This window comes from Phocoena phocoena, chromosome 1, assembly GCF_963924675.1.
Source record: "Phocoena phocoena chromosome 1, mPhoPho1.1, whole genome shotgun sequence".
NCBI lineage: Eukaryota > Metazoa > Chordata > Mammalia > Artiodactyla > Phocoenidae > Phocoena > Phocoena phocoena.
In genome coordinates, this window is record NC_089219.1 from 17522825 (window position 1) to 17542864 (window position 20040).

Genomic DNA, 20040 nt, shown 5'->3' on the forward strand with positions numbered 1-20040 from the left:
CTAAGCAGAGGGGTCAGAACAAGGCTTTGGACCCAAGAAACCATTCACTAAGTGACTTTGGGCAAGGGTTTTCACTTTCCTCAGCCTCAGTTTCCTCATCTGTACAGGGGGAATTATAACTTCCCCCTAGGAATCTTGTGAAACAACGGGGTCACAGGCACAGTAAATGGCAACAAACAGGGATGGGCATTAGCCGGGCTGAACTTGACTCTAGGGGAAGTCTGCCCAGGCGGCTGATGTCTACACGCACACACACTCATTGGCGCCCTTCAGCAGACCCGGAGCAGCGGACATTTCCTCATTTCAGACACTCATGACCTGGAGGTGGAGGGACACAGGGACATCAGTGCGGTCAGCCTGGCTCAGCACCCAAGAGAAAGTATTGAGTCAGGAAAAATTATGGGAAAGGGGATGTGGTATTGGGGAGAGGAGGGGAGGGGACAGCACAGTCTGCCCAGGCCCTTCTTGCTGTGTCCACACTGACACGGTGTCCTCCTGCCTTGGAGAGGGGAAGCAGATCTGAGGACATCTCTGTGACCAGACCAGAAACCTCCCACCTGTGCAGGTGAGGGCAAATGGCAGCTTTTCCCCGCTGCCACTTCCTGAAACGTGGCCCCAGGGACAGCCTGATTTGTGAGAGGAAGGAGGGTCCCCATCTCCGCTAAGCCGGGGCCTGAGCTTGAAGAAGAGGCCCCGTTCCCCATCCATTGTGCAGTCCCAAGGGGCGAGGGGCCGGGGAAGGGAGGTCAGCTCCTGAGGGCTGAGAAGGACGGCCCCTGGGGAGAGAGAGGGTGAGGAGGGCATGCCAGGGGCTGGGAGACAACTCAGCTCTCTCCCCATCCAGCTCCTTCCCAAATGGACATGGGGTCCAGCTCCTGGCCCCGCCTTGTACCAAACCTGCTACTGCTCTTGCTGGCACTGCTGCCTGGGGGCCAAGCTGGCACAGACTGCTATGGGATCGCCGGGATGCCGGGCCTGCCTGGGGCCCCAGGGAAGGATGGGCATGACGGATTGCCAGGGCCCAAGGGTGAACCAGGTGAGTCTGCTGGCCTGCTGGGGAGGGGTCACCTAGGGCCTGGGGGCAGGAGTCGGAAGTGTCCATCTGGGGCTGACTCGGGACGGTGGACAGCTGCTTGATGGCGAGGAGTGTGGTCCCTCCGGCCATGCCTGCTCCCGGGGCAGAGTCTTAACTCTTGTGGCAGGTCTAGCCCCTCTCCCCCTCAGAGCCCAGGCCTCCGGCCTCCCCAGTTTCCCCATCTGATAACAGGGAGAGAACAAGAGCACCTGCCCTAGAAGGTGGCAGGGAGGATCACGGAAGATGATCCAGGTGAAAGCCTTTGGCAAACTCTAAAACGCTCTGCTACTATTTTATTCCAACCCCTCCACGACTTGCCCTGCAACATGGACCCCAGTGACTGTATACAATGCCCAGGTGGCCAGGGTTCAAGTCCCAGCCCCACCACTTTCCACTGTGTGAACTTGCACAAGTTATAGAACCTCCGAGTGCCTCAGTTTCTTCATCTGTAAAATGGGGAGATGGTAGTACCTACTGCACAGGGGTGCTGTGATGGTTAATAAAATTCAATATAAAACAGTACTAGCACGTGGTAGGTATCAGTAAGTGTGGGCTATGGTTGTTACTGCTGTTGTCATCTTTGTTTTTATCAGAGATGTGTGCTCCCTTCACTCCCTAGGATTCTGGGTAGTTGGAGGGGTAGGGAGTAAGGAGTCAAGATCACAGTCACAGAATCTTCTGTTGGAGATTCATGGGCAAGCCCTAGCACGAGTGAAAAGGGCTGAGGACATGAACAGGCACTGGTGTTGGGTGAGAACTGCAGTCTGCTGGTGACTTGTCTGAGAGTAGGTGCACATCTGGGGGTGGAATGTGTCCAGAGTGGCCATGGGGGAGGCTGGGGTGCGGCTGGGCAGAGGTGACAGGGGTGGCAGAGGCACTGGGCAAGGGAAGCCAGTGGAGGGGAATGTCCTTAGGAATTTCCCACTGTCATCTTCCCTCCTGGCAATAGAGTGGAATTGTACCAACATTCCAGAAGGAATTCTCCAATTCAGGGTGAGTCAAATGAAGCCCCCAGGTCTGCCATTTTTCCAGGACCCTGTACTTCACAGCTGCCTCTGGCCATCTCACTGTGTGGGATGGCTGATGGACACCAATTTTTTTTAATATAAATTTATTTTTTATTTATTTATTTTTGGCTGCTTTGGGTCTTCGTTGCTGTGCGCGGGCTTTCTCTAGTTGCAGAGAGCAGGGGCTACTCTTTGTTGAGGTGCACGGGCTTCTCATCGCAGTGGCTTCTCTTGTTGCGGAGCACGGGCTCTAGGTGCGTAGGCTTCAGTAGTTGTGGTACGCGGGCTTCAGTAGTTGTGACACATGGGCTTAGTTGCTCCACAGCATGTGGGATCTTCCCGGACCAGGGATCCAACCCGTGTCCCCTGCACTGGCAGGGGATTCCCCACCACTGCGCCACTAGGGAAGTCCCGAACACCAATTTTTAGCTCCTAATTTGTGCCAGGCATGGTTCCAATTGCTCTACGTATATTCATCTCATGAGGTAGATAAAATTAACTCTGTCTTACAAATGAGAAAACTGAGGCCAAAATCCTTTGAAGAAACGATTTACTCCCATTTTACAAATGTCAAAGCTGAGGTTCAGAGAGATTGAGCAACTTGCCCCAAGTCACACACTGGAATCCTGTCCAACTTCCAAGGCCACACCCTTAACCGCTACCCTGCACTGCCTCTCAGGCCCCCTCCCCACTGCTGTGTCCCCCCCTCCCAGTTGGCTGCTGGAAGTCAACCTGAAGCATGAAACACAGCCCTGTTTAACATAGCTGACAGCCGTCACCGAGACCTGACATTACTGAGCACTGCCTGTGAGGTGCCCGGCACGGGCATTCTCCCACCCAACTCTGCCAGCAGCTCTGTGGGATCCGTTCTATTATGCCCTTATCTCAACTGGGCAAACAGAGGCTCTGGGAGGGGAGATCACCTGCCCGGGATCACGTGGCCTGACGCTTAGGTCTGCTGGGTTCTGATTCCCCACTCCTAACCCTGGGATCTAAAAGGCTCACAAGCCGCAGAAGATCCATCACAGTAGGTCTGCACAGACACCCACCCCAAAGGAAGTCGGAGGAGGAAGCAGCCACGAGGGCCAGCAGGGGTGGTCAGAGAGGGCTTCCTGGAAGAGGAGACTGGAGCCAGGTCCTAAAAGATGAGTATGGTTTGGACAAGGGAAGAAGAAGCTCATAGGGGCTCAGATAACTAAGGCGGTAACAAGAGTCAGACACTGACTGGGACTAGCCAGACTTGACTGTGAGTCCTGACTCCACCTCCTACCGGCTGCATGGCCTTGGGCAAGTTTCTGGTCTCAGTTTCCTCATATGTAACATGAAGTAAGTTGAAACAGGCCGGTTGTCAGAGGGGCTGAATTGGGCTGAGTGGGGCTGGGGGAGCTGGGGAAAGGCAGCCTCTATGGCTCCATCCGGTGGATCCCATGTGCTAAGCTGGCCTGGGCCTGAGTGGTTCCAGCTCCGAAATGGAAACGGGTTTTGTGGGGCTCTGAATCTTATAAAATGTTGAGGATCCTCTTTAAGAAAAGTAGTACAGAATTTGATGCGGGGGCGGGGGGAGGTTTCACAAATCTACACGTGCTACAAAATTGTTTTACAACTATAACCACACAAATAATGCATGTAAAAGTGGAGCTCTGTGGGTCCTACAAAGGTTAATTTCTTGGTTTTGATTTCGTACTTTAGTTATGTAAGATTGGGGACAACTAGGTAAAGGGTACATGAGACTTCCTCGTCCTTTTTTTTTTTTTTTTTTTTTTGCGGTACGCGGGCCTCTCACTGTTGTGGCCTCTCCCGTTGCGGAGCACAGGCCCCGGACGCGCAGGCTCAGCGGCCATGGCTCACGGGCCCAGCCGCTCCGCGGCATGTGGGATCTTCCCGGACCGGGGCACGAACCCGTGTCCCCTGCATTGGCAGGCGGACTCTCAACCACTGCGCCACCAGGGAAGCCCCCTTGTCCTTTTATTTTTTTGCAACATCCTGTGAATCTGTAATTATTTCAACATAAAAAGTTGAAAAAATTATAAATGTAAAATTATGCAAAGGGTCTTGAAAGGGCCAGTGCAAGTAAATGGGGCCCAAAGCCTAAGTTTTAGGACCTTTCCAGGAGATCTGCCTCTGACCTATCTTCTGATTTTTGTCAAGAAAAACTAAGAACCTAGACTTTTAGGTGAGGAGTTATCTGAGGCCGCATGCTGTCCGTGGGCTGACAGTCGTGGCCTCTGGCATGCTCTCTGAGATGCAGCCCAGCTCTGCCACCTCCTGAGCTGGCTGGTCCTACCCTCCTCTCCATCACAAACATGGAAACTGAGGCCAAGAGACGGGGCCGTGCTGCAGCCAAGGTCAGAGGGCAAGACCATGGGGAGACGGGATTTGAACCAGGGTCTCTCTCCCCTCTTCTCCCTGCCCACTGTGCCCAGGTGAGTAGGCCACCCTCAGGGGGAAAGAGAGTCCAGAGACCAAACCCTGGTGGCATGTCCCCTGGAGCATAGCCCTGTCCCTCTTCCCTGTCCCCTGCCCCATCACTTCCTTCCCACCTGCTCTCTCCCCAGGAATCCCAGCTATCCCTGGGACACGAGGACCAAAGGGTCAGAAGGGAGATCCTGGCACACCTGGCTATCCTGGGAAAAATGGTCCCATGGGAACCCCTGGGATTCCAGGGGATCCCGGCAACATGGGACCCCCTGGGGACCCGGGTGATGAGGGCAGGTACAAGCAGAATCACCAGTCAGTATTCACTGTCACACGGCAGACAGTCCAGTTCCCAGCGCCCAACAGCCTGGTCAAGTTCAACTCAGTCATCACAAACCCACAGGGGGATTACGACACGAACACTGGCAAGTTCACCTGCAAAGTTCCCGGCCTCTACTACTTTGTCTACCACACGTCACACACGGCCAACCTGTGTGTGCAGCTGTACCGCAACGGTGTCAAGGTGACCACCTTCTGTGACCACATGTCCAACACCAAGCAGGTCAGCTCAGGCAGTGTGCTGCTGCGGATGCAGGCGGGCGAGGAGGTGTGGCTGGCGGTCAACGACTACAACGGCATGGTGGGCACCGAGGGCTCCGACAGTGTCTTCTCCGGCTTCCTGCTCTTCCCTGACTAGGGCAGGCAGACCTGCTCCACTCCCCGGGGCCACCCCATCTCCCTCAGCTTCCCTGCAAGAACCCACTGGGCCACACATCCTTGCTCAGGTCATTCTCGCCACTGGATGGACTCCTCCTCCAGGAAGCCCACCCTGCCCTCCTGCCCTGAGTTCTCTCCCTCCTCCAAGCTCCTTCAGGAGTCACTGCTTTGACACTTAACCAACACCTTCTGATACTGTCATTGGTGTTTTCCAAGTCTTGGAAGAGACAGAGAGATACATGAATAAATAATTAAATCAAAGGCTACGCACGGCTCCGAATCCTCACTGCCAATTCCCTAAGAAGTAGTTCCCTTCATCTTCCACTTTGCCCCTGCCACAGCCATGTGTGGGCTCCAGATTCAGGCATCTAGCTGGTGTTCAGTAAAGCTTGGTGCCAAGGTAGAGACACTCAGCGCCATTTGGCCATTTGGGAGAGAGATGGTCAAATGTGGCTGAAGGCTGCAAGGGGTCCCCAAAGGGCCATCCGTTGTCACTTGTTTGGGTGAGAGGCACTGCTGTCATTAAAGGTATTCGTGCTCACAGGTAAACGGGAGTGTGTTTGAATTCCCAGACCTCTGTTGACCGATGTTGAGTTTTGGGAGCATCCATCACAGGAGGGGTTTGGGCTAAGGCAGGCCCAGCACAGATGAAGGCAAGATGTGCAATGAATTTGTGTGAATTAATGAGTGAATTGGGGTGAATGAATGAATGGTGGGTAAATGAATGACTGAAAGCAGAGCGAATGAATGAGTAAAACAATCATAATAGCTAACATTTCTTGAGCACTCACTATACACCAGGCATTACGCTAACCCACCTATTAAATGATTTAATATTCGTAATTATGCTCTAGGTGGGCATGGATGGGTGAGGGAGAGAGTGAGAATCTGACTCCCGGATGTCTGATTTTCCCCAAATAACTGAGACTCTGGGGGCCCCCAGGAGACCATCCAAAACCACTACTGCCCACAAGCCATCAGGGTTTCACTGTGAGACTCCTGACAGTTGGGCCCAGCTGCCTTGATCCTCGTTGGAGGACCAGGAAGCCGGCCGTAAGCTGCTGCCCTTTCGCTGCGCTCACCATGAGAAGGCGTTGACAGTTCAGGTTCAAAAAGATAAAAAGTGTAACTTTCCTGTGCAGATTGAGGGTCTGGCCTCAGAGCCCAGTGAAATCCAAGGCTCATTCAGGCCAGGGAAAATCACCCCTGCCTGACTGGGCTCTCAGCTTGGTTCCACAAGGCCCCACAGAGCTCACAAAGGCATGAGATGGGCTGTAACAGCAGAGGCTGGAGCTCAGCTCTCCAGCCACTGCCATCCACTTTGGCTCCTTTGTTCCTGAAGGAAGCTGTTTCACACCCCCATAGCCTTGCCCATGATGTTCCTTCATTTTGTAGAGCCCCCACCCCACTCTTACAAATCCTCCGTCCAGTTAGATAATACACACTCAGCTGTCAGGAAGCAACACAAAGATCACCTCCTCCATGAAGCCTTCTCTGATTCTCCCCTTCGTGTCCCCACAGCGTCCTCCACCGACTTGCACCACAGACTCTTGACTTGTTAGAGCCCAGGTTCCCAAATCTGGGGGTGCAAAAAATTACCTGCAGACTTATTTACAAAATAAAAAAACAGATTTCTGGACCCAAGCCTGTTATACAAAGGTTTGGGGAGGACTGCTATTTCCAGCAAGCTACAGGCTGTCAACATCTCAGGAGCGGGTCACAGGACAGCTCTTGGGACTGGGGGAACCTGCATTGACCTGTTTCACCCATCAACCTATTCTGAAAAATTGAAAGTTGCTCAAGGTTGATTCAAGGGCGGCAGCGGCTCCAGAGGCAGCAGCGCCGGGTCCCCGTGGAGGTGCTCCTAGAGTTTTCCTGGAGCAGTGGAAGTTCTGACCGCAGGGTCAGGACCGATCAGGTTTGTGTTCTCACCATAGAACAGGGGCCAGTTCGGTTCCTGTTAGTGCCCTGAGATCTCCCTCATCCCCCTGAGTTTCGGAGAAATGGCTGAAGCTAGTAAGCCCATGATAAAGAAAACTTCAAAATCTGTTCCTTTGGAGACGAATAAGAGAGAAAAGGAACAATTCCGTAAACTCTTTATTGGTGGCTTGAGCTCTGAAACCACAGAAGAACGTCTGTGGAACCACTACCAGCAATGGGGATATCTCACAGACTGTGTGTTAATACGGGACCCTGTAAGCCAAAAATCAAGAAGATTTGGTTTTGTCACGTTTTCGTCCATGGCTGAGGTTGATGCTGTCATGGCTACCAGACCTCATTCCATTGATGGGAAAACAGTTACTCCCAAACGTGCTGTCCCAAGAGAGGACTATGGAAAGCCGGGGGCTCTTGTCACTGTGAAGAAGCTGTTTGTTGGTGGAATTGCAAAAGATACTGAGGAACGTCATCTTAGAGATTACTTTGAGAAATATGGAAAAATCAATGCCATTGAACTAATTACTGACAGGCAGTCAGGCAAGAAAAGAGGCTTTGGGTTTGTTGCTTTTGATGACCATGATCCCGTGGATAAGGTTGTGTTGCAGAAAAATCATACCGTCAATGGTCATCATGCAGAAGTAAGAAAGGCCTTGTCTAGACAAGAAATGCAAGAAGGCCCATGTTCTAGAAGTGGAAGAGAAAGAAACGCTGGTTTTGTATATTTTCATGGTGGTGGTGGAAAGTTTGGAGCAGGAAACTTTGGAGGAAGGAACTTTACAGGAGGATCTGACAGATGTGGAAGAGGACATACATTTGGGGATGGCTATCATGGGTCTGGAGGAGGACCCGGAGGTGGCAATTTGGGGGGTAGCCCTGGGCATGGAGGAGGGCGAGGAGGATATGGTGGTGGATATGACAACCAGGATGGGAGCTCCAGAGCTGGTTATGACAACTATAGAAGGAGGAATTATGGAAGTCAAAATTACAGTGATTGGAGCTTCCCTGGTGGCACAGTGGTTAAGAATCCGGCTGCCAATGCAGGGGACATGGGTTCGAGCCCTGGTCTGGGAGGATCCCACATGCTGCGGAGCAACTGAGTCCTTGTGTCACAACTGCTGAGCCTGCGCTCTAGAGCCCGCAAACCACAACTACCGAAGCCTACATGCCTAGAGCCCGTGCTCCACGATGGAGAGTAGCCCCTGCTCCCCGCAACTAGAGAAAGCCTGCACGCAGCAACGAAGACCCAACACAGCCAAAAATAAATAAATAAAATTAAAAGAAAAATTACAGTGATTTGGAGGATTATAAGCAGAAACCCTCTAAGTACGAATTACTGAAGAGTGGAAAACTGAGTGGTAGCAGGAACATGGGGCGATCACACAGTGGAGGAAGCTATGGTCCAAGAGGCAATGGAGGAAGTGGGGGTTATGGACAGACAAGATGATACTGAGCTTCTTATTTGCCATGGGCTTGACTGTATAAATAGAGAATTAGAGCCCAGAGGAAACAGAAGAGCATTAGGTTATCGAAATAACGATGTTCAGGAAACTCTTATCTTAGCCATTTTGTGAGTGGACTCAATTATGCAAGAGCATTACCTTCCTGTGGAGGAAAGACTATAAAAAATGCTTTTGAAACAGTTTCTTAGCTTTTGAATTGTTGTGTCTTTCCAGTGGTCTCTATAAAAGTGTGGAAGAATCCCTTCTTTGATAATGTCAAATTTCAAAGTTTTGGGTGACATGTGAAACCTTTTTCAAGAGTTTTCTCAAAGTTTTGAAAGACTATTAGCCAGAATCATGGTGTAATAAGACATAACATCGTTCTTCTAAAAAAATCGATTTCGTGTGTAGAGTTAAGAAGCTGTTGTACATTTAAGATTTAATAAAATAATTCTAAAGGTAAAACAGTAGTAGTTTGTCCTCTTTGATAATTTTGCACTTTTAGTTTTTACCTTTTAAATGTTTTTCTTGCTTTATGATACCAAATTTTGAAGTGTAATGATGTGACTTACCTATATTATGAAATGGTTACCAAAAAAACCTTTTTCTTCTTGTGATGAACAGGATTTACTGCCTTAACAGCTTTGATAGTATCCTACAGCTGTGCTAATTTTGGTTTTGTACATTCCATCTTTTGTAATGGTGAGTAACTTGTCATGTATCTATTGGTCATTTGTATATCTTCTTTGGATAAATGTCGATTCAGTTCCTTAATCCATATTATAGTTTGATTATTTGCTATTGTGACGTATGAGTTTTTGTTGTACATTACCTGTTTTGTATTTATTTACCTTATAACTGGAAGTTTGTACCTTTGAACAACCTTTATCCTGTATTTCCTCCCACCAATTTTCTGCTGCTGGGAGCCACAAGCATGATGCATGATTCTTTTTCTGTGAGTTTAATCATTTTCTTCGGGATTTCACAAATAAATATGATCATACAAAAAAAGAAGGGTTTGGGGAGGACAGAGACATGGGTGGGTGGACGGTCTGCCAGGTGAAGTCAATGCACGAGGTCCACCACCTGGCTCTTCTGCACTTATTTCCTTACAGGTCTGCATCCCTCACTGGTCTGTGAGCATCCTTGAGGGTGGGGCCCCTTTGATACAGGCCAGGAGCATAGTAGGGGCCTGGGAAATGTGTCAGATGAGAAGGAAGGAGAGATGAAGACACACACATACACACACACACACACACACACACACAGAGCAATAACAGAGGCCAGGGCCTAGGAACTCGGCCTGGTCCACAGAGTCTGAGAGCCACTGGCAGGGACAAGGCGGGGGTCACGGGGCCGCTCCACTCACAGCTCACCTCCAGCAGCTACTTAGCAGCCCACCCGGCAATGCCGCAAGTGATACATCTTTCTTCTCATTTCTCTTTTGTTTAAAAAATCATTGCACCGTTTATGTAGGCCACGGTGTCAGATCAGAAACCTGTATTTCGGAAATGACTATTTTTATTTTCCATAATTGTTTCCTTGTTGTTCTCTCTTTGCCAGGAGAGACAGGCCTTTGAAAATGCCAGCTTGTCTACTGGGCTGAGGGGAGCTGGGGGAGGGCTTTTAAGGGGGGTAGCAAGGGTGGGACAGGAGCTAGTACGAGGCACCCCAAGGACCGGGGGGCCTCTTTCAGACCACGGGATGTGGAAGGGTCTTAGGCTTCTCTTCCACCCTCTGTAGGGATTGTCCCCTCTCTATCAGGGTTGCAAGCCAGCGTTTTAAGGGTACAGAGACCAGCTGGCTCTCACTCAGGGGCCAAGGGTCTCCCTAGCTCCTGACCCCTAATCCAGGCATGGCTCCTGTGCCTCCAGGCTCCAAGATTTCTGTCTTCTCTTCAGAGAAATCACACGACTCCCAGGTTTGCCTTGGGTGCCTACTGAGGGCTGGGCACTCAGCTAGGCCCTGGACATGTGGGGTTACCTCACTGGCCCCACAATCACCCCAGGAGGGGGTGCCCATGTCCCTGACTCATATACGGGGAAACTGAGGTCAATAAACACACCTGAGGCCACATAGCTAGAAAGAGGTAGGCCTGGGATTCAAACTTAGGAGGGGGGCTTCCCTGGTGGCGCAGTGGTTGAGAGTCCGCTTGCCGATGCAGGGGACGCGGGTTCGTGCCCCGGTCCGGGAAGATCCCACATGCCGCAGAGCGGCTGGGCCCAGTGAGCCATGGCCGCTGAGCCTGCGCATCCGGAGCCTGTGCTCCGCAACAGGAGAGGCCACAACAGTGAGAGACCCGCGTACCGCAAAAAAAAAAACAAAAAACTTAGGAGGGGCTGATTCCAAAGCCCATGCCCTGACCCCACCCCCCCGCTGCTTCCTGTTCTTAGGCTCATCCTGTTTCTACCCCAAATTCAAGCCCATCTTTTCCCATTTTTACCAGCCACCAAATCATCGAAGGGTCTATAGTTGGCTGAACCCAGAGACCCTTGGGTTTTATCACACGAGTCTCTTCTTTCCCTATCACTCTCGGCAGTAAACAATTTCTGCCAAGAAGCATCCACAAGCCCAACGATTTTCTCTCTCTAAGCACAGATAACAAGAGAGCCCTCCTGACCTATGGCAGCTCCTGGGACTTGCTGGGCAACCATCCCTGAGAGGGGCATCACGTTGCTTTAGACGCAGCCTCGGTAAGAGGGCTGCTATCCCGGTGCCAGGGATGCCTGACTCCAAGTCCTGCATCTGCCACTAGCGAGAGGTGTGGGCTCCAGCAGCTACTTCTTGTGACGTTCATCGCAGGAGCAATGAAACCACTGTGTCACTTGATGTGCAATACCAGTCTCCCCCAGGAGAAGAGACACCCCACGGGGCAGGACCCATGGCTGATTTGCTTGTGGTGTGGGCCTATCTCCAGAGTACATAGAGGCTCACGATAAATATTTGCTGAACAATGCTCTCTCCCCTCTGGGCCTTGGTTTCCCCATATATAAAATGAGCGGCACGGGCTGGGTGACCTGCAAGCCCCTCTCCTGTCCTAACTTGCTGTGATGCCGGGATCAACGAGCAACAGGCTCCAGGCTGTGCCGATTATAGTCATCAGCTACAGGTCCGCTGGAAGCAGAGGAAGGGGTATAAGCAAATAATGACCACATTTAAAATTCATTTTTCATTATTAGATTATTTTCTGAGAACAGGGAAAGAGCCGGCGTGTAGAAGGGAAAGAAAGCAGAAGATGAACCCAGAAAGGGGAGGCCTGGGACATGGTATGATATTAACAAGTAACGTGTGCACGGCACTTTACAGTTTACCCTCCTCTTTCTCCACTATCCCATCTGAGCCCCCCAGTGCAATCTGTAGAGCGAGTACAATTATGGTCCCACCATATGGCAGAGGAAATGGGGGCTCCCTTGGGTTCCCTTGGCTGAGAATGTTTAGTTGGTAAGTGGCAGAGCCAGCATATGAATCAAGGTTCCTGACTCCAAATCCAGCCCTCGGGCACCAGGGCAGCCATGTTTCCATTTCATTGAGGAACACCCACGTTCCTGAAGAAATTCATGAGGTCAGGGGCCTTGGCAGGCAAGCCCCCAGTTGTGGACATTCTCCCGGAACAGCCCGATTCCCCCACAGCTGCTGAGCTGGCAAAACCAAACTGGCCACCCACCCGTCCTATTTACAGTAAACCCTCCAGATTGCAGAAACAGGACCTGAAACTGCCTGAGGACAGCAGAACAGGGTGAGAGTGGGGTGACGGGGAGGGGGCCGGCCTGCTGGGTCCCTGGGAGGGGACCGTCAGGGGAAGGCCCTTGTTCTAGCTGGAGAATGGAACTTCCGCTTTGGACTGAGAACAGGAGGCTCCCAGCTGCCTGTCCCACTGCTGCCCAGCCCAGCGGCATCAGAGGACGCCAGGTTCCCAGGTGAGGATGGGGCTTGGCGCCTGGGGGGACTGGCGGGCAGGACCAATATGGCAGAGGGTGGTGATCCCAAAGGACAGGCCCTGCATCCCCTGCCTCAGAGCCACCTGGAGTGTCTGACAGGGAGGATTCCTGGGCCCAATCTCAGACCTCGGGAGTCAAACTCTCTGGGGGTCAGCTTGGGAGTCTGCTGCTACCTGGGGTCCCAGGTGATGGGGAGGCACCAGGATAAAGGCTTTGGGATCACCAAGACTGGAGCTGAGCCCTGCTTCTGCCTCTCAGGTGCTGGTGATCTGAGCCAAGTCACATGACCCCTCTCAGTCCGGACCCTCTCCGGGGAGATCAGAACATTTCAGGGCTGCTGTGAGCCCTAAAGGATATATCAGCTCAGCCAGCGCTTAGCACACTACCTGGTGCGAGATATGTCAGAGGCAGGGATGAGATCAGAATCCAGGTTCCCCTCTGCTCAGCCCAGCATTTCTCCAGCACCCGCCTTCTCTTATTTCCTCCCAGTCAGATGAGAAAACTCAGCTTGACTCTTTCAACGAAATGATTTGACTTGCAGGCGGAGTTGTGATGGGTTGTTAGTCAGTACTGGTACCACTCAATAAGGCTTGTGAAGGAGGGTGTGGGGTCGGGCACTGCACTAGGGACCTGGCTCCTTCTAGGTTCCCTCGCGTGTAATCCTCTGGCAGCCCTGTCAGTTTGAAATTAACTTTGCCAAAGGCTCCGAGAGAGGTTAAGGCACTTGCCTGTAGTCCTGCGGCGAGGCAGCAGCAGAGTGGGAGTTCAAGGTCAAGTTGGCCTGACTCCAAGTCAGGGGCAAAGGGGCTCTTGGGGCTGGAAGGAGATGGAAGGGCGGCTGGTATGGGGAGCATGTGAGGAGCCAGGCTGACGGCGGTGACAGGCGGTAAAGGCCAGGGGTGGTCACCGGATGAGCTTTGAGTCCTTGCCCAAGTCTGAGGCTCGCTGGCCCCTGAAATGGGCCAGATCTCCCCACTACCCTCCCCCACCTCCGGCTCCCCCGAAAAAGCCCAAGTCTCATCATGGGTCAGGACCCTGCTCCCCTCAACCCCCCACCCCCCGGCAGGTGGCCAGGGCTCCCCACCTCTGTGCTGCCTGTACCTGAGAGACCTCCTCTCCCTGAGCCCAATCTCCCAAAGGGACCGGATTCTTTTTTACTTTTCCAAGCATCCTCCGTTGTGTCCTGAAACCTGGGGACTCTCAGATGATAGTGATAATTTAAAAACTAGCTAATATTCACTAAGCACTTCCAACATGTCGGGCTGTCGTGAGCCCTAACGCATCGGTCCTGCCGCCAACGCTGTGAGGTAGAGATTACTATTATCTCCCTTTTACAGAAGGGGAAGCTGTGGTCAGAGGGAAGCAACTGGCCTAAGGCCCATAGCTAAGAAGGGGCACAGGCCTGGTTTGGACCCTGGCAGTGTCCCTTTCCTTATGACGCTCCAGGCCTCTCACCTTTGGTGAATGTTTGCTGCCAAACAACAGCAGAAATAATAGTAATGATAAAAGCCATCACCACGCACCGGCCCACAACCAGCACTGCTCTAAGTACCACCCAGGCTGTAGCTCCTTCTGTCAGGCTGTCTGGCTCCAAAGCCCATGTTTTAACCACCAGGTAAGGAGGCCTCTTAATGTAACACCCCATGGTGTTTGGATGGGTTTGAATGGGGAGCGGGTTTGAATCTCAGCCACAACGGGGCTGCGTGACCTTGATCGAGGTTCCCGCCCTCTCCACTGCCCAGTTTCTTCGTCTGTGAAATGAGAAAGCAGGGGTGCTTTCCCAGGGGGCTGCTGTAAGGACCAAATTAAATGAGAGAATGTGGCCCGTGAAGTGTTTGGCACAGAGCCTGGCACCTGCTAAGTGCCCAACGCATTGATTATTCAGGGTGTCAAATTGTCGTTGTGTAAAACCTCCAGCCAGATAAGCAGGATCGTCCCCAGAGCCACCCTCTCTTGGGAGCGTGACAGAGCCTAAGCCGGTCACTCGTGGCCCTGGTCGCACCCACATTTGCGGCCCCCCTTTCCTTGGTACCCAGTACAGCCCCCGGTCTAATTCAGCTCCTGGTCTGAGCCATGAACTGATTAGGAGAACAAGGGGGCTGAGGCTGACTTTCTGAGCACATGAGCCCCACATCAGCAGGTTTTTCTGGGCTGGCACAGGCCTCACGAGGCAGAGGGGGCAGGGGCCTGGCCACAGCCTCACCATCAGCCAGCTCACTGGGTGATTTGGGGAGGGCTGTTTTCTAATGTTTGCATCTCAGTTTCCTCATCGGCAAGGTGGGAAAATAATCACAACCCACTTCCCTGGAGTGCTGTGAGGATCAGACAACCCCAGCTACGGGTCTGAACTAGAGCCCCAAACCCTATGGTTCTTCCCCAGCCATGGCCTCACCTGGCTCCCCATGGTTATCTTGGGAGATGAGCAGGGACCCCTATGCTCTCCTATTTTAAGAGCAGGAAACTACTCAGCCTTTGTGGGCTGAGGGGTTAAGAGGGAAGGCTTCCTGGAGGAAAAATGCTTTGACCTGGGCCTGGAAAGATGGAGAGAATTTGCATCTGGGCAGAGGTGGAATGGGCTGCCTCAGAAGGTAATGAGCTTCCCATCACTGAGATGGTACAAGTCATGGACGGAAGGGGCCTTGGCAGAGATGTTATTGAGGAGACTTAACAGTAGGCTGAGGATCCCTCAAGAAGTCAAACACAGAATTACCATAAGACCCAGTAATTCCACTCCTGAGTATATACTCAAGAACTGAAAACAAGTTGCAAACAAATCCTTGTACATGAATGTTCACATTAGGGGTCACAGTCGGCAAAAGGTGGAAACTTCCCAAATGCCCATCAATAATGAATGGATAGGGCTTCCCTGGTGGCGCAGTGGTTGAGAGTCCGCCTGCCGATGCAGGGGACACGGGTTCGTGCCCCGGTCCGGGAGGATCCCACACACCGCGGAGCGGCTGGGCCCGTGAGCCATGGCTGCTGAGCCTGTGCATCCGAAGCCTGCGCGTCCGGAGCCTATGCTCCGCAAACGGGAGAGGCCGCAACAGTGAGAGGCCCGCGTACCGCAAAAAAAAAAAAAAAAAAAAAAACTTTCCTGGTGGGAATGTCTATAGACTTTCCTGGTGGGAGGACTTCCCTCACGAAACCAGCCCTCCAGGCAGCCTTTCATTTCAGCCAGGGCACTCACCACAGCCTATAACTAGTTCTATTGACTTGTATGTTGACCTGTTTATCGTCTCCCAGACTGTCAGCTCCATGAGGGCAGGGACCACATCTGTCTTGTTCATCAGCGAATCTCCAGTGCCCAGAACAGGGTCCGGGGGATAAGGCACTCAGTGAACACAGGAACAAGTGAAGGAATGAATGAACAAACCATGGCTGTAACCTACCACATCTTCTTGTCCCCCGCCGCCACACACACAGGAAGCGGCTGAGCAGGGCCATGATGAAGACCCCGCGGGGCAGCGTCCCAGTGCTGCTGCCGCTGATGCTCCTGAGTCTGCTCCACGTCTCCCGGGCCCAGAGTGGCTGCACTGGGCACCCGGCCATCCCTGGCATCCCGGGCATCCCCGGGGTACCGGGCTCCGACGGCAAACCAGGGACTCCAGGGATAAAGGGAGAGAAAGGTACTGTGGACTCTGGGAACAGACTAATGTCACTGACCAAGGCCCCATCTCCTACCTCCCAAGTCCCAGTTGCCCACCTTAAGGATTGCAAAACACTTGCAAATCCATCAGTTTGCTGAGCCCTCCACAATAACTTTGCAAGGAAGGAATTCTGATTCCCATTTTACAGATGGGAAGACTGATGTCCGAAAGGTTACTGACTTGCTCAGGGGAACCCAGTAAATGTTGAGGCTGAGGCCAAACCATGGCTCTCTCACCACCAAATCCACTGCAGTCACACAGTCCTGGGCTGTTACCTCCAGGGTAGGTGGCTTCGCCTCCCTGAATTGCTATTCCCTCCCCTGTAAAATGTGGATAATGATTCTTTGTCAGAGTTGTCACGGGGTTCAAATGAGACTTCCTGCCATAAAACCCTCCTGTGAGATGTAGTTCATGCGTTCATTTAGCCATAGCCTTCCGCTCTCTTCACATAATCTCACAATCCCACAAAATATCATCATCCCCATTTTACAGATGAGGAAGCTGAGCCTTGGAGAATGTGAATCAGTCAAGGTGACCCAACTAATGATGGCAGATGTGACATGAGAAACACATCTGCCTGTCCCCTGAGCCCATGTTCACAGCCACTCTACTGGAAAAGGTTTTATCTTGTGTTCTGCCAAACCAAGGAGGAGTAGCTGTTTGGAGTGGTGGAGTGAGAAGGATTCTAATACTCACTTCCAGGTTCAGCAAGAAAGAATGCGCGATTGATGAGGGATATGTGCCATCAGGGAGGGGGTGGAGAGGGATAGCACGTGTGCCCGGAATTCCTGATCCCTGCTCCAGGCTTAAGCCTGTATGAGCTGGTGAGGAGGGCAGGTCCAGCACCTCCCTGAGGGAGACGCCGCTCCCCAACCCACGGGCATCGGGCCCCGTTACTGTCAAGCACGTCTCAGACTCAGAAAGCTGGGCTGGAAGGAAACTCAGGGGCCCTCCCCGACATCCCGTCCTCTTGTTCACAGATGGGGAGCTGAGGCCCAGAGAAAAGCGGGGACCTGTCTGAGGTTACGCAGCCAGGCTCCCTGCCTCCCAGCCCAGCTCCTTCCGGGTTCTCAGCGATCTCTGGCCCCCTCATATCTCTTGTCTCTGCCTTCCAGGGCTGCCGGGGCTAGCTGGAGACCACGGTGAGCTTGGACAGAAGGGGGACCCAGGGTTTCCTGGGATTCCAGGAAAAGTCGGCCCCAAGGGCCCCATTGGCCCCAAAGGTGCCCCAGGGCCTCCCGGAGCCCACGGCCCCAAGGGCGAATCAGGAGACTACAAGGCCACGCAGAAAATCGCCTTCTCGGCCACACGCACCATCAACAGCCCCCTGAGGCGGGACCAGGTCATCCGCTTCGACCACGTGATCACCAACACCAACAACAACTACGAGTATCGAAACGGCAAGTTCACGTGCAGGTTGCCCGGCCTCTACTACTTCACCTACCATGCCAGCTCTCGAGGGAACCTGTGCGTAAACCTCATGCGGGGCCGGGAGGAGATACAGAAGGTGCTCACCTTCTGCGACTATGTCTACAACACCTTCCAGGTCACCACGGGCAGTGTCGTGCTCAAGCTGGGGCTGGGGGAGACCGTCTTCCTGCAGGCCACCGACAAGAACGCCCTGGTAGGCATCGATGGGGCCAACAGCATTTTCACCGGGTTCCTGCTCTTCCCAGATGCAGAGGTGTGACCTGTGGGTCCAATTCACCCCCTCCCCTGCCAGCCACGCTCTCTTTACCCCCAACACCAGCCCCCACCTGGCCAAAACACACAGTAGGGCTCCATGGATGTTGCTGAGTGAATGAGTAAATAAACTTTTCAAGGCCAAGGGACAGTGGTCTAATTCAAATCTGTGTCCCAGCGACTGGCACATAGTAGGTGCTCAGAAATATTGCTTGAATGCTGCTTGAATGACTGAAGAATGAACGAATGAATGAGCTCTGAAAGCAGAAGCTCTATCTAGTTGGTGGTGACTGGAGGGCCAGACTTTGTGTCCAGTTCTGTGCCAGACGCACAATGGGAGATGGGGAGGGAACACCATCTGTTGAGCACGTATATGCTCAAAACACTGGGCCAGACCCTTTCCCCCTTCTCTCATTAATCCTCGCACTCATCCTTGGAGATAGGTTAAATCATGCACAATTCACAGATGAGAAAACTGAGGATCAGAGGGAGGAAGGGATGGCCCTCGATCCCACAGAAGAGCTGGGAGGGCAGGTCTGCCCACTGATAACTGAGACCTCTTTCAAGGCAAGGCATCTAGGCCCCTAAAGGGGTATTCTCTGTGTAACGTCACAAACCTCCACCCAAGGGATCAAGGAGCCTTTCTTCAGTCTTAAGTGACCTTGGAATCAAGACCCTTCCTCTTTTGATTCTCACCACATGCTCTCCTTCCCAATGCCTTCCCAGCCTGGCTCAAGCTCAGCCATCCAGTTAGAACACACGTCACTCCCCTGCTCAATAATCTTCAGTGGCTCCCCACTGCCAACTGGACATAGTCCCTGCCCACGAGCTGGCATTCAAGGCTGTCTATGGATTGACCTTCCAGTCTCAATCCTTCCTCTCCCGGACAAAGAATATCTCCACTCCAGACCAGCTGGGCCCTTTCTGTCTTCTAGGCAAGACACATGCTTTCCTGCCTCGATGCCCTTACTCTCACTGTTCCCCTTCCACTCTGCCTATCTAACTATCTTTTAAAACCTCATTCAAGCCACACCCTCTCCCTAAAAGCAGACCATGCCAGCCCTCGTAGCTCTTACCCCTCCAACCTCCTCTAACCCCATTTCTCAATTGTTCAAGTCTGAGCACACACTGCCTGCATCTAGCATTTCACTCATGTTCACCCCGTCTCCCCAGCTAAGCTGTGAGCCCCTTACCCTGCCTATCTCTGAACCCCTCCCAGCCCTGCACCTGCTCTCTGCAGCCCCTCCTACTAGTCCCACCCACCAAGATTCTCAACCAATCCTGACCAGAGGTAGAAGGGATTTAAAGCACTTCAGCCTATCACATAGGGTTATAGCACCAGTCCAGCCTCCTGCTTGGCTAGCCTGTTTCTCAGGATTCCGTTCATTGGGTGCAGCTTCTGCCCTATCTCCTGGGCTTCAGGCCTGCCCCCAACCTCAGAGTCTTCAAAGGGGACCTGGTTTGAGCCTTTTCACCGGGGGCTGGGCCTTCTTTCTGCTACGCAACCCTTTCAGTACAAACTGTCTGCCTGGTCTTTGTGTCCAGTAAGAATTGTTATAATAATAACAACCACACCACGACTGAGTTAAGTTACTGTGTACTTAGTGTTTTGTGTGCATTAGCTCATTCAACCCCCACCACAAACCCTGGGAGGCACATACTATTATCCTCATTTAAAAAATAAGAATCTGAGGCTCAGAGAGGGCAAGGGATTTGCCCAGGGTCACACAGATGCAAGTATACAGCCAGGATTGAGGCCTGCTTCTGTTTGTCTCAAAGCTCTTGCTAAATCTATAGACATACCACTCCTTGCCACCCTCTCCTGTTGGAATTCCCTCTGCAGTCCCCCAGCCTCTCACCTGAACCCATCCGACCTCAGGAGTCCACGTTCCTGAGCCTCTACCGTTAGGTCTGTCTGTGCAGGGCTACACTTCACCCCAAGGGCAGATCTGCTTGGGGTGAGCACGTGCAGGGCACCCCAAGTCGCTGCAAGGACCCAGGCAAAGCCAGCCACGGCCAAGACATCAGAGCTCGTCTCTAGTGCTGCCTCAAGCCGGCTGGCTTTCCTACAGGACCTGCCCTCCTCTGACTCCTGACCCGTAGACCCTGACCCTGCCGCCTTTCCTCCGTCAGACCGCTACCCTGACAGCACTCTGAACTGTGCCCCTTTTGTGCCTTCCC

At 52.6% G+C, this 20040-nt stretch overlaps 2 protein-coding genes and 1 pseudogene across 3 annotated transcripts; all 3 read left to right on the forward strand.

Annotated features, from left to right (window-relative positions):
- The first annotated feature begins 300 nt into the window (after window positions 1–300).
- Window positions 301–5475, forward strand: C1QC (complement C1q C chain). Of its 2 annotated transcripts, none has more exons than XM_065879636.1 (3): window positions 301–565; window positions 845–1036; window positions 4638–5475. In XM_065879636.1, exons 2-3 carry the CDS (start codon window positions 856–858, stop codon window positions 5192–5194), a joined length of 738 nt encoding a protein of 245 aa, XP_065735708.1. In that variant the 5' UTR covers window positions 301–565; window positions 845–855; the 3' UTR covers window positions 5195–5475. The 2 variants fall into 2 exon arrangements, with proteins under 2 accessions (XP_065735708.1, XP_065735716.1); XM_065879644.1 differs by having other exon boundaries at window positions 506–565; window positions 829–1036; window positions 4638–5194.
- A 1742-nt stretch (window positions 5476–7217) lies between these two features.
- On the forward strand, window positions 7218–12802 carry LOC136121111 (heterogeneous nuclear ribonucleoproteins A2/B1 pseudogene; annotated as a pseudogene).
- A 3169-nt stretch (window positions 12803–15971) lies between these two features.
- On the forward strand, window positions 15972–17866 carry C1QB (complement C1q B chain). The gene is made up of 2 exons (XM_065892397.1): window positions 15972–16155; window positions 17292–17866. The coding sequence occupies exons 1-2, from the start codon at window positions 15972–15974 to the stop codon at window positions 17864–17866; spliced, it is 759 nt and encodes a 252-aa protein (XP_065748469.1).
- Window positions 17867–20040: the final 2174 nt, after the last annotated feature.

Coding starts and splice junctions, on each gene's coding strand:
- C1QB (XM_065892397.1), top strand. CDS start 15,972: ATGATGAAGACCCCGCGGGGCAGCGTCCCAGTGCTGCTGCCGCTGATG. Junction 16,156..17,291: donor AGGGATAAAGGGAGAGAAAG/GTACTGTGGACT, acceptor TCTGCCTTCCAG/GGCTGCCGGGGCTAGCTGGA.
- C1QC (XM_065879636.1), top strand. CDS start 856: ATGGACATGGGGTCCAGCTCCTGGCCCCGCCTTGTACCAAACCTGCTA. Junction 1,037..4,637: donor AGGGCCCAAGGGTGAACCAG/GTGAGTCTGCTG, acceptor CTCTCTCCCCAG/GAATCCCAGCTATCCCTGGG.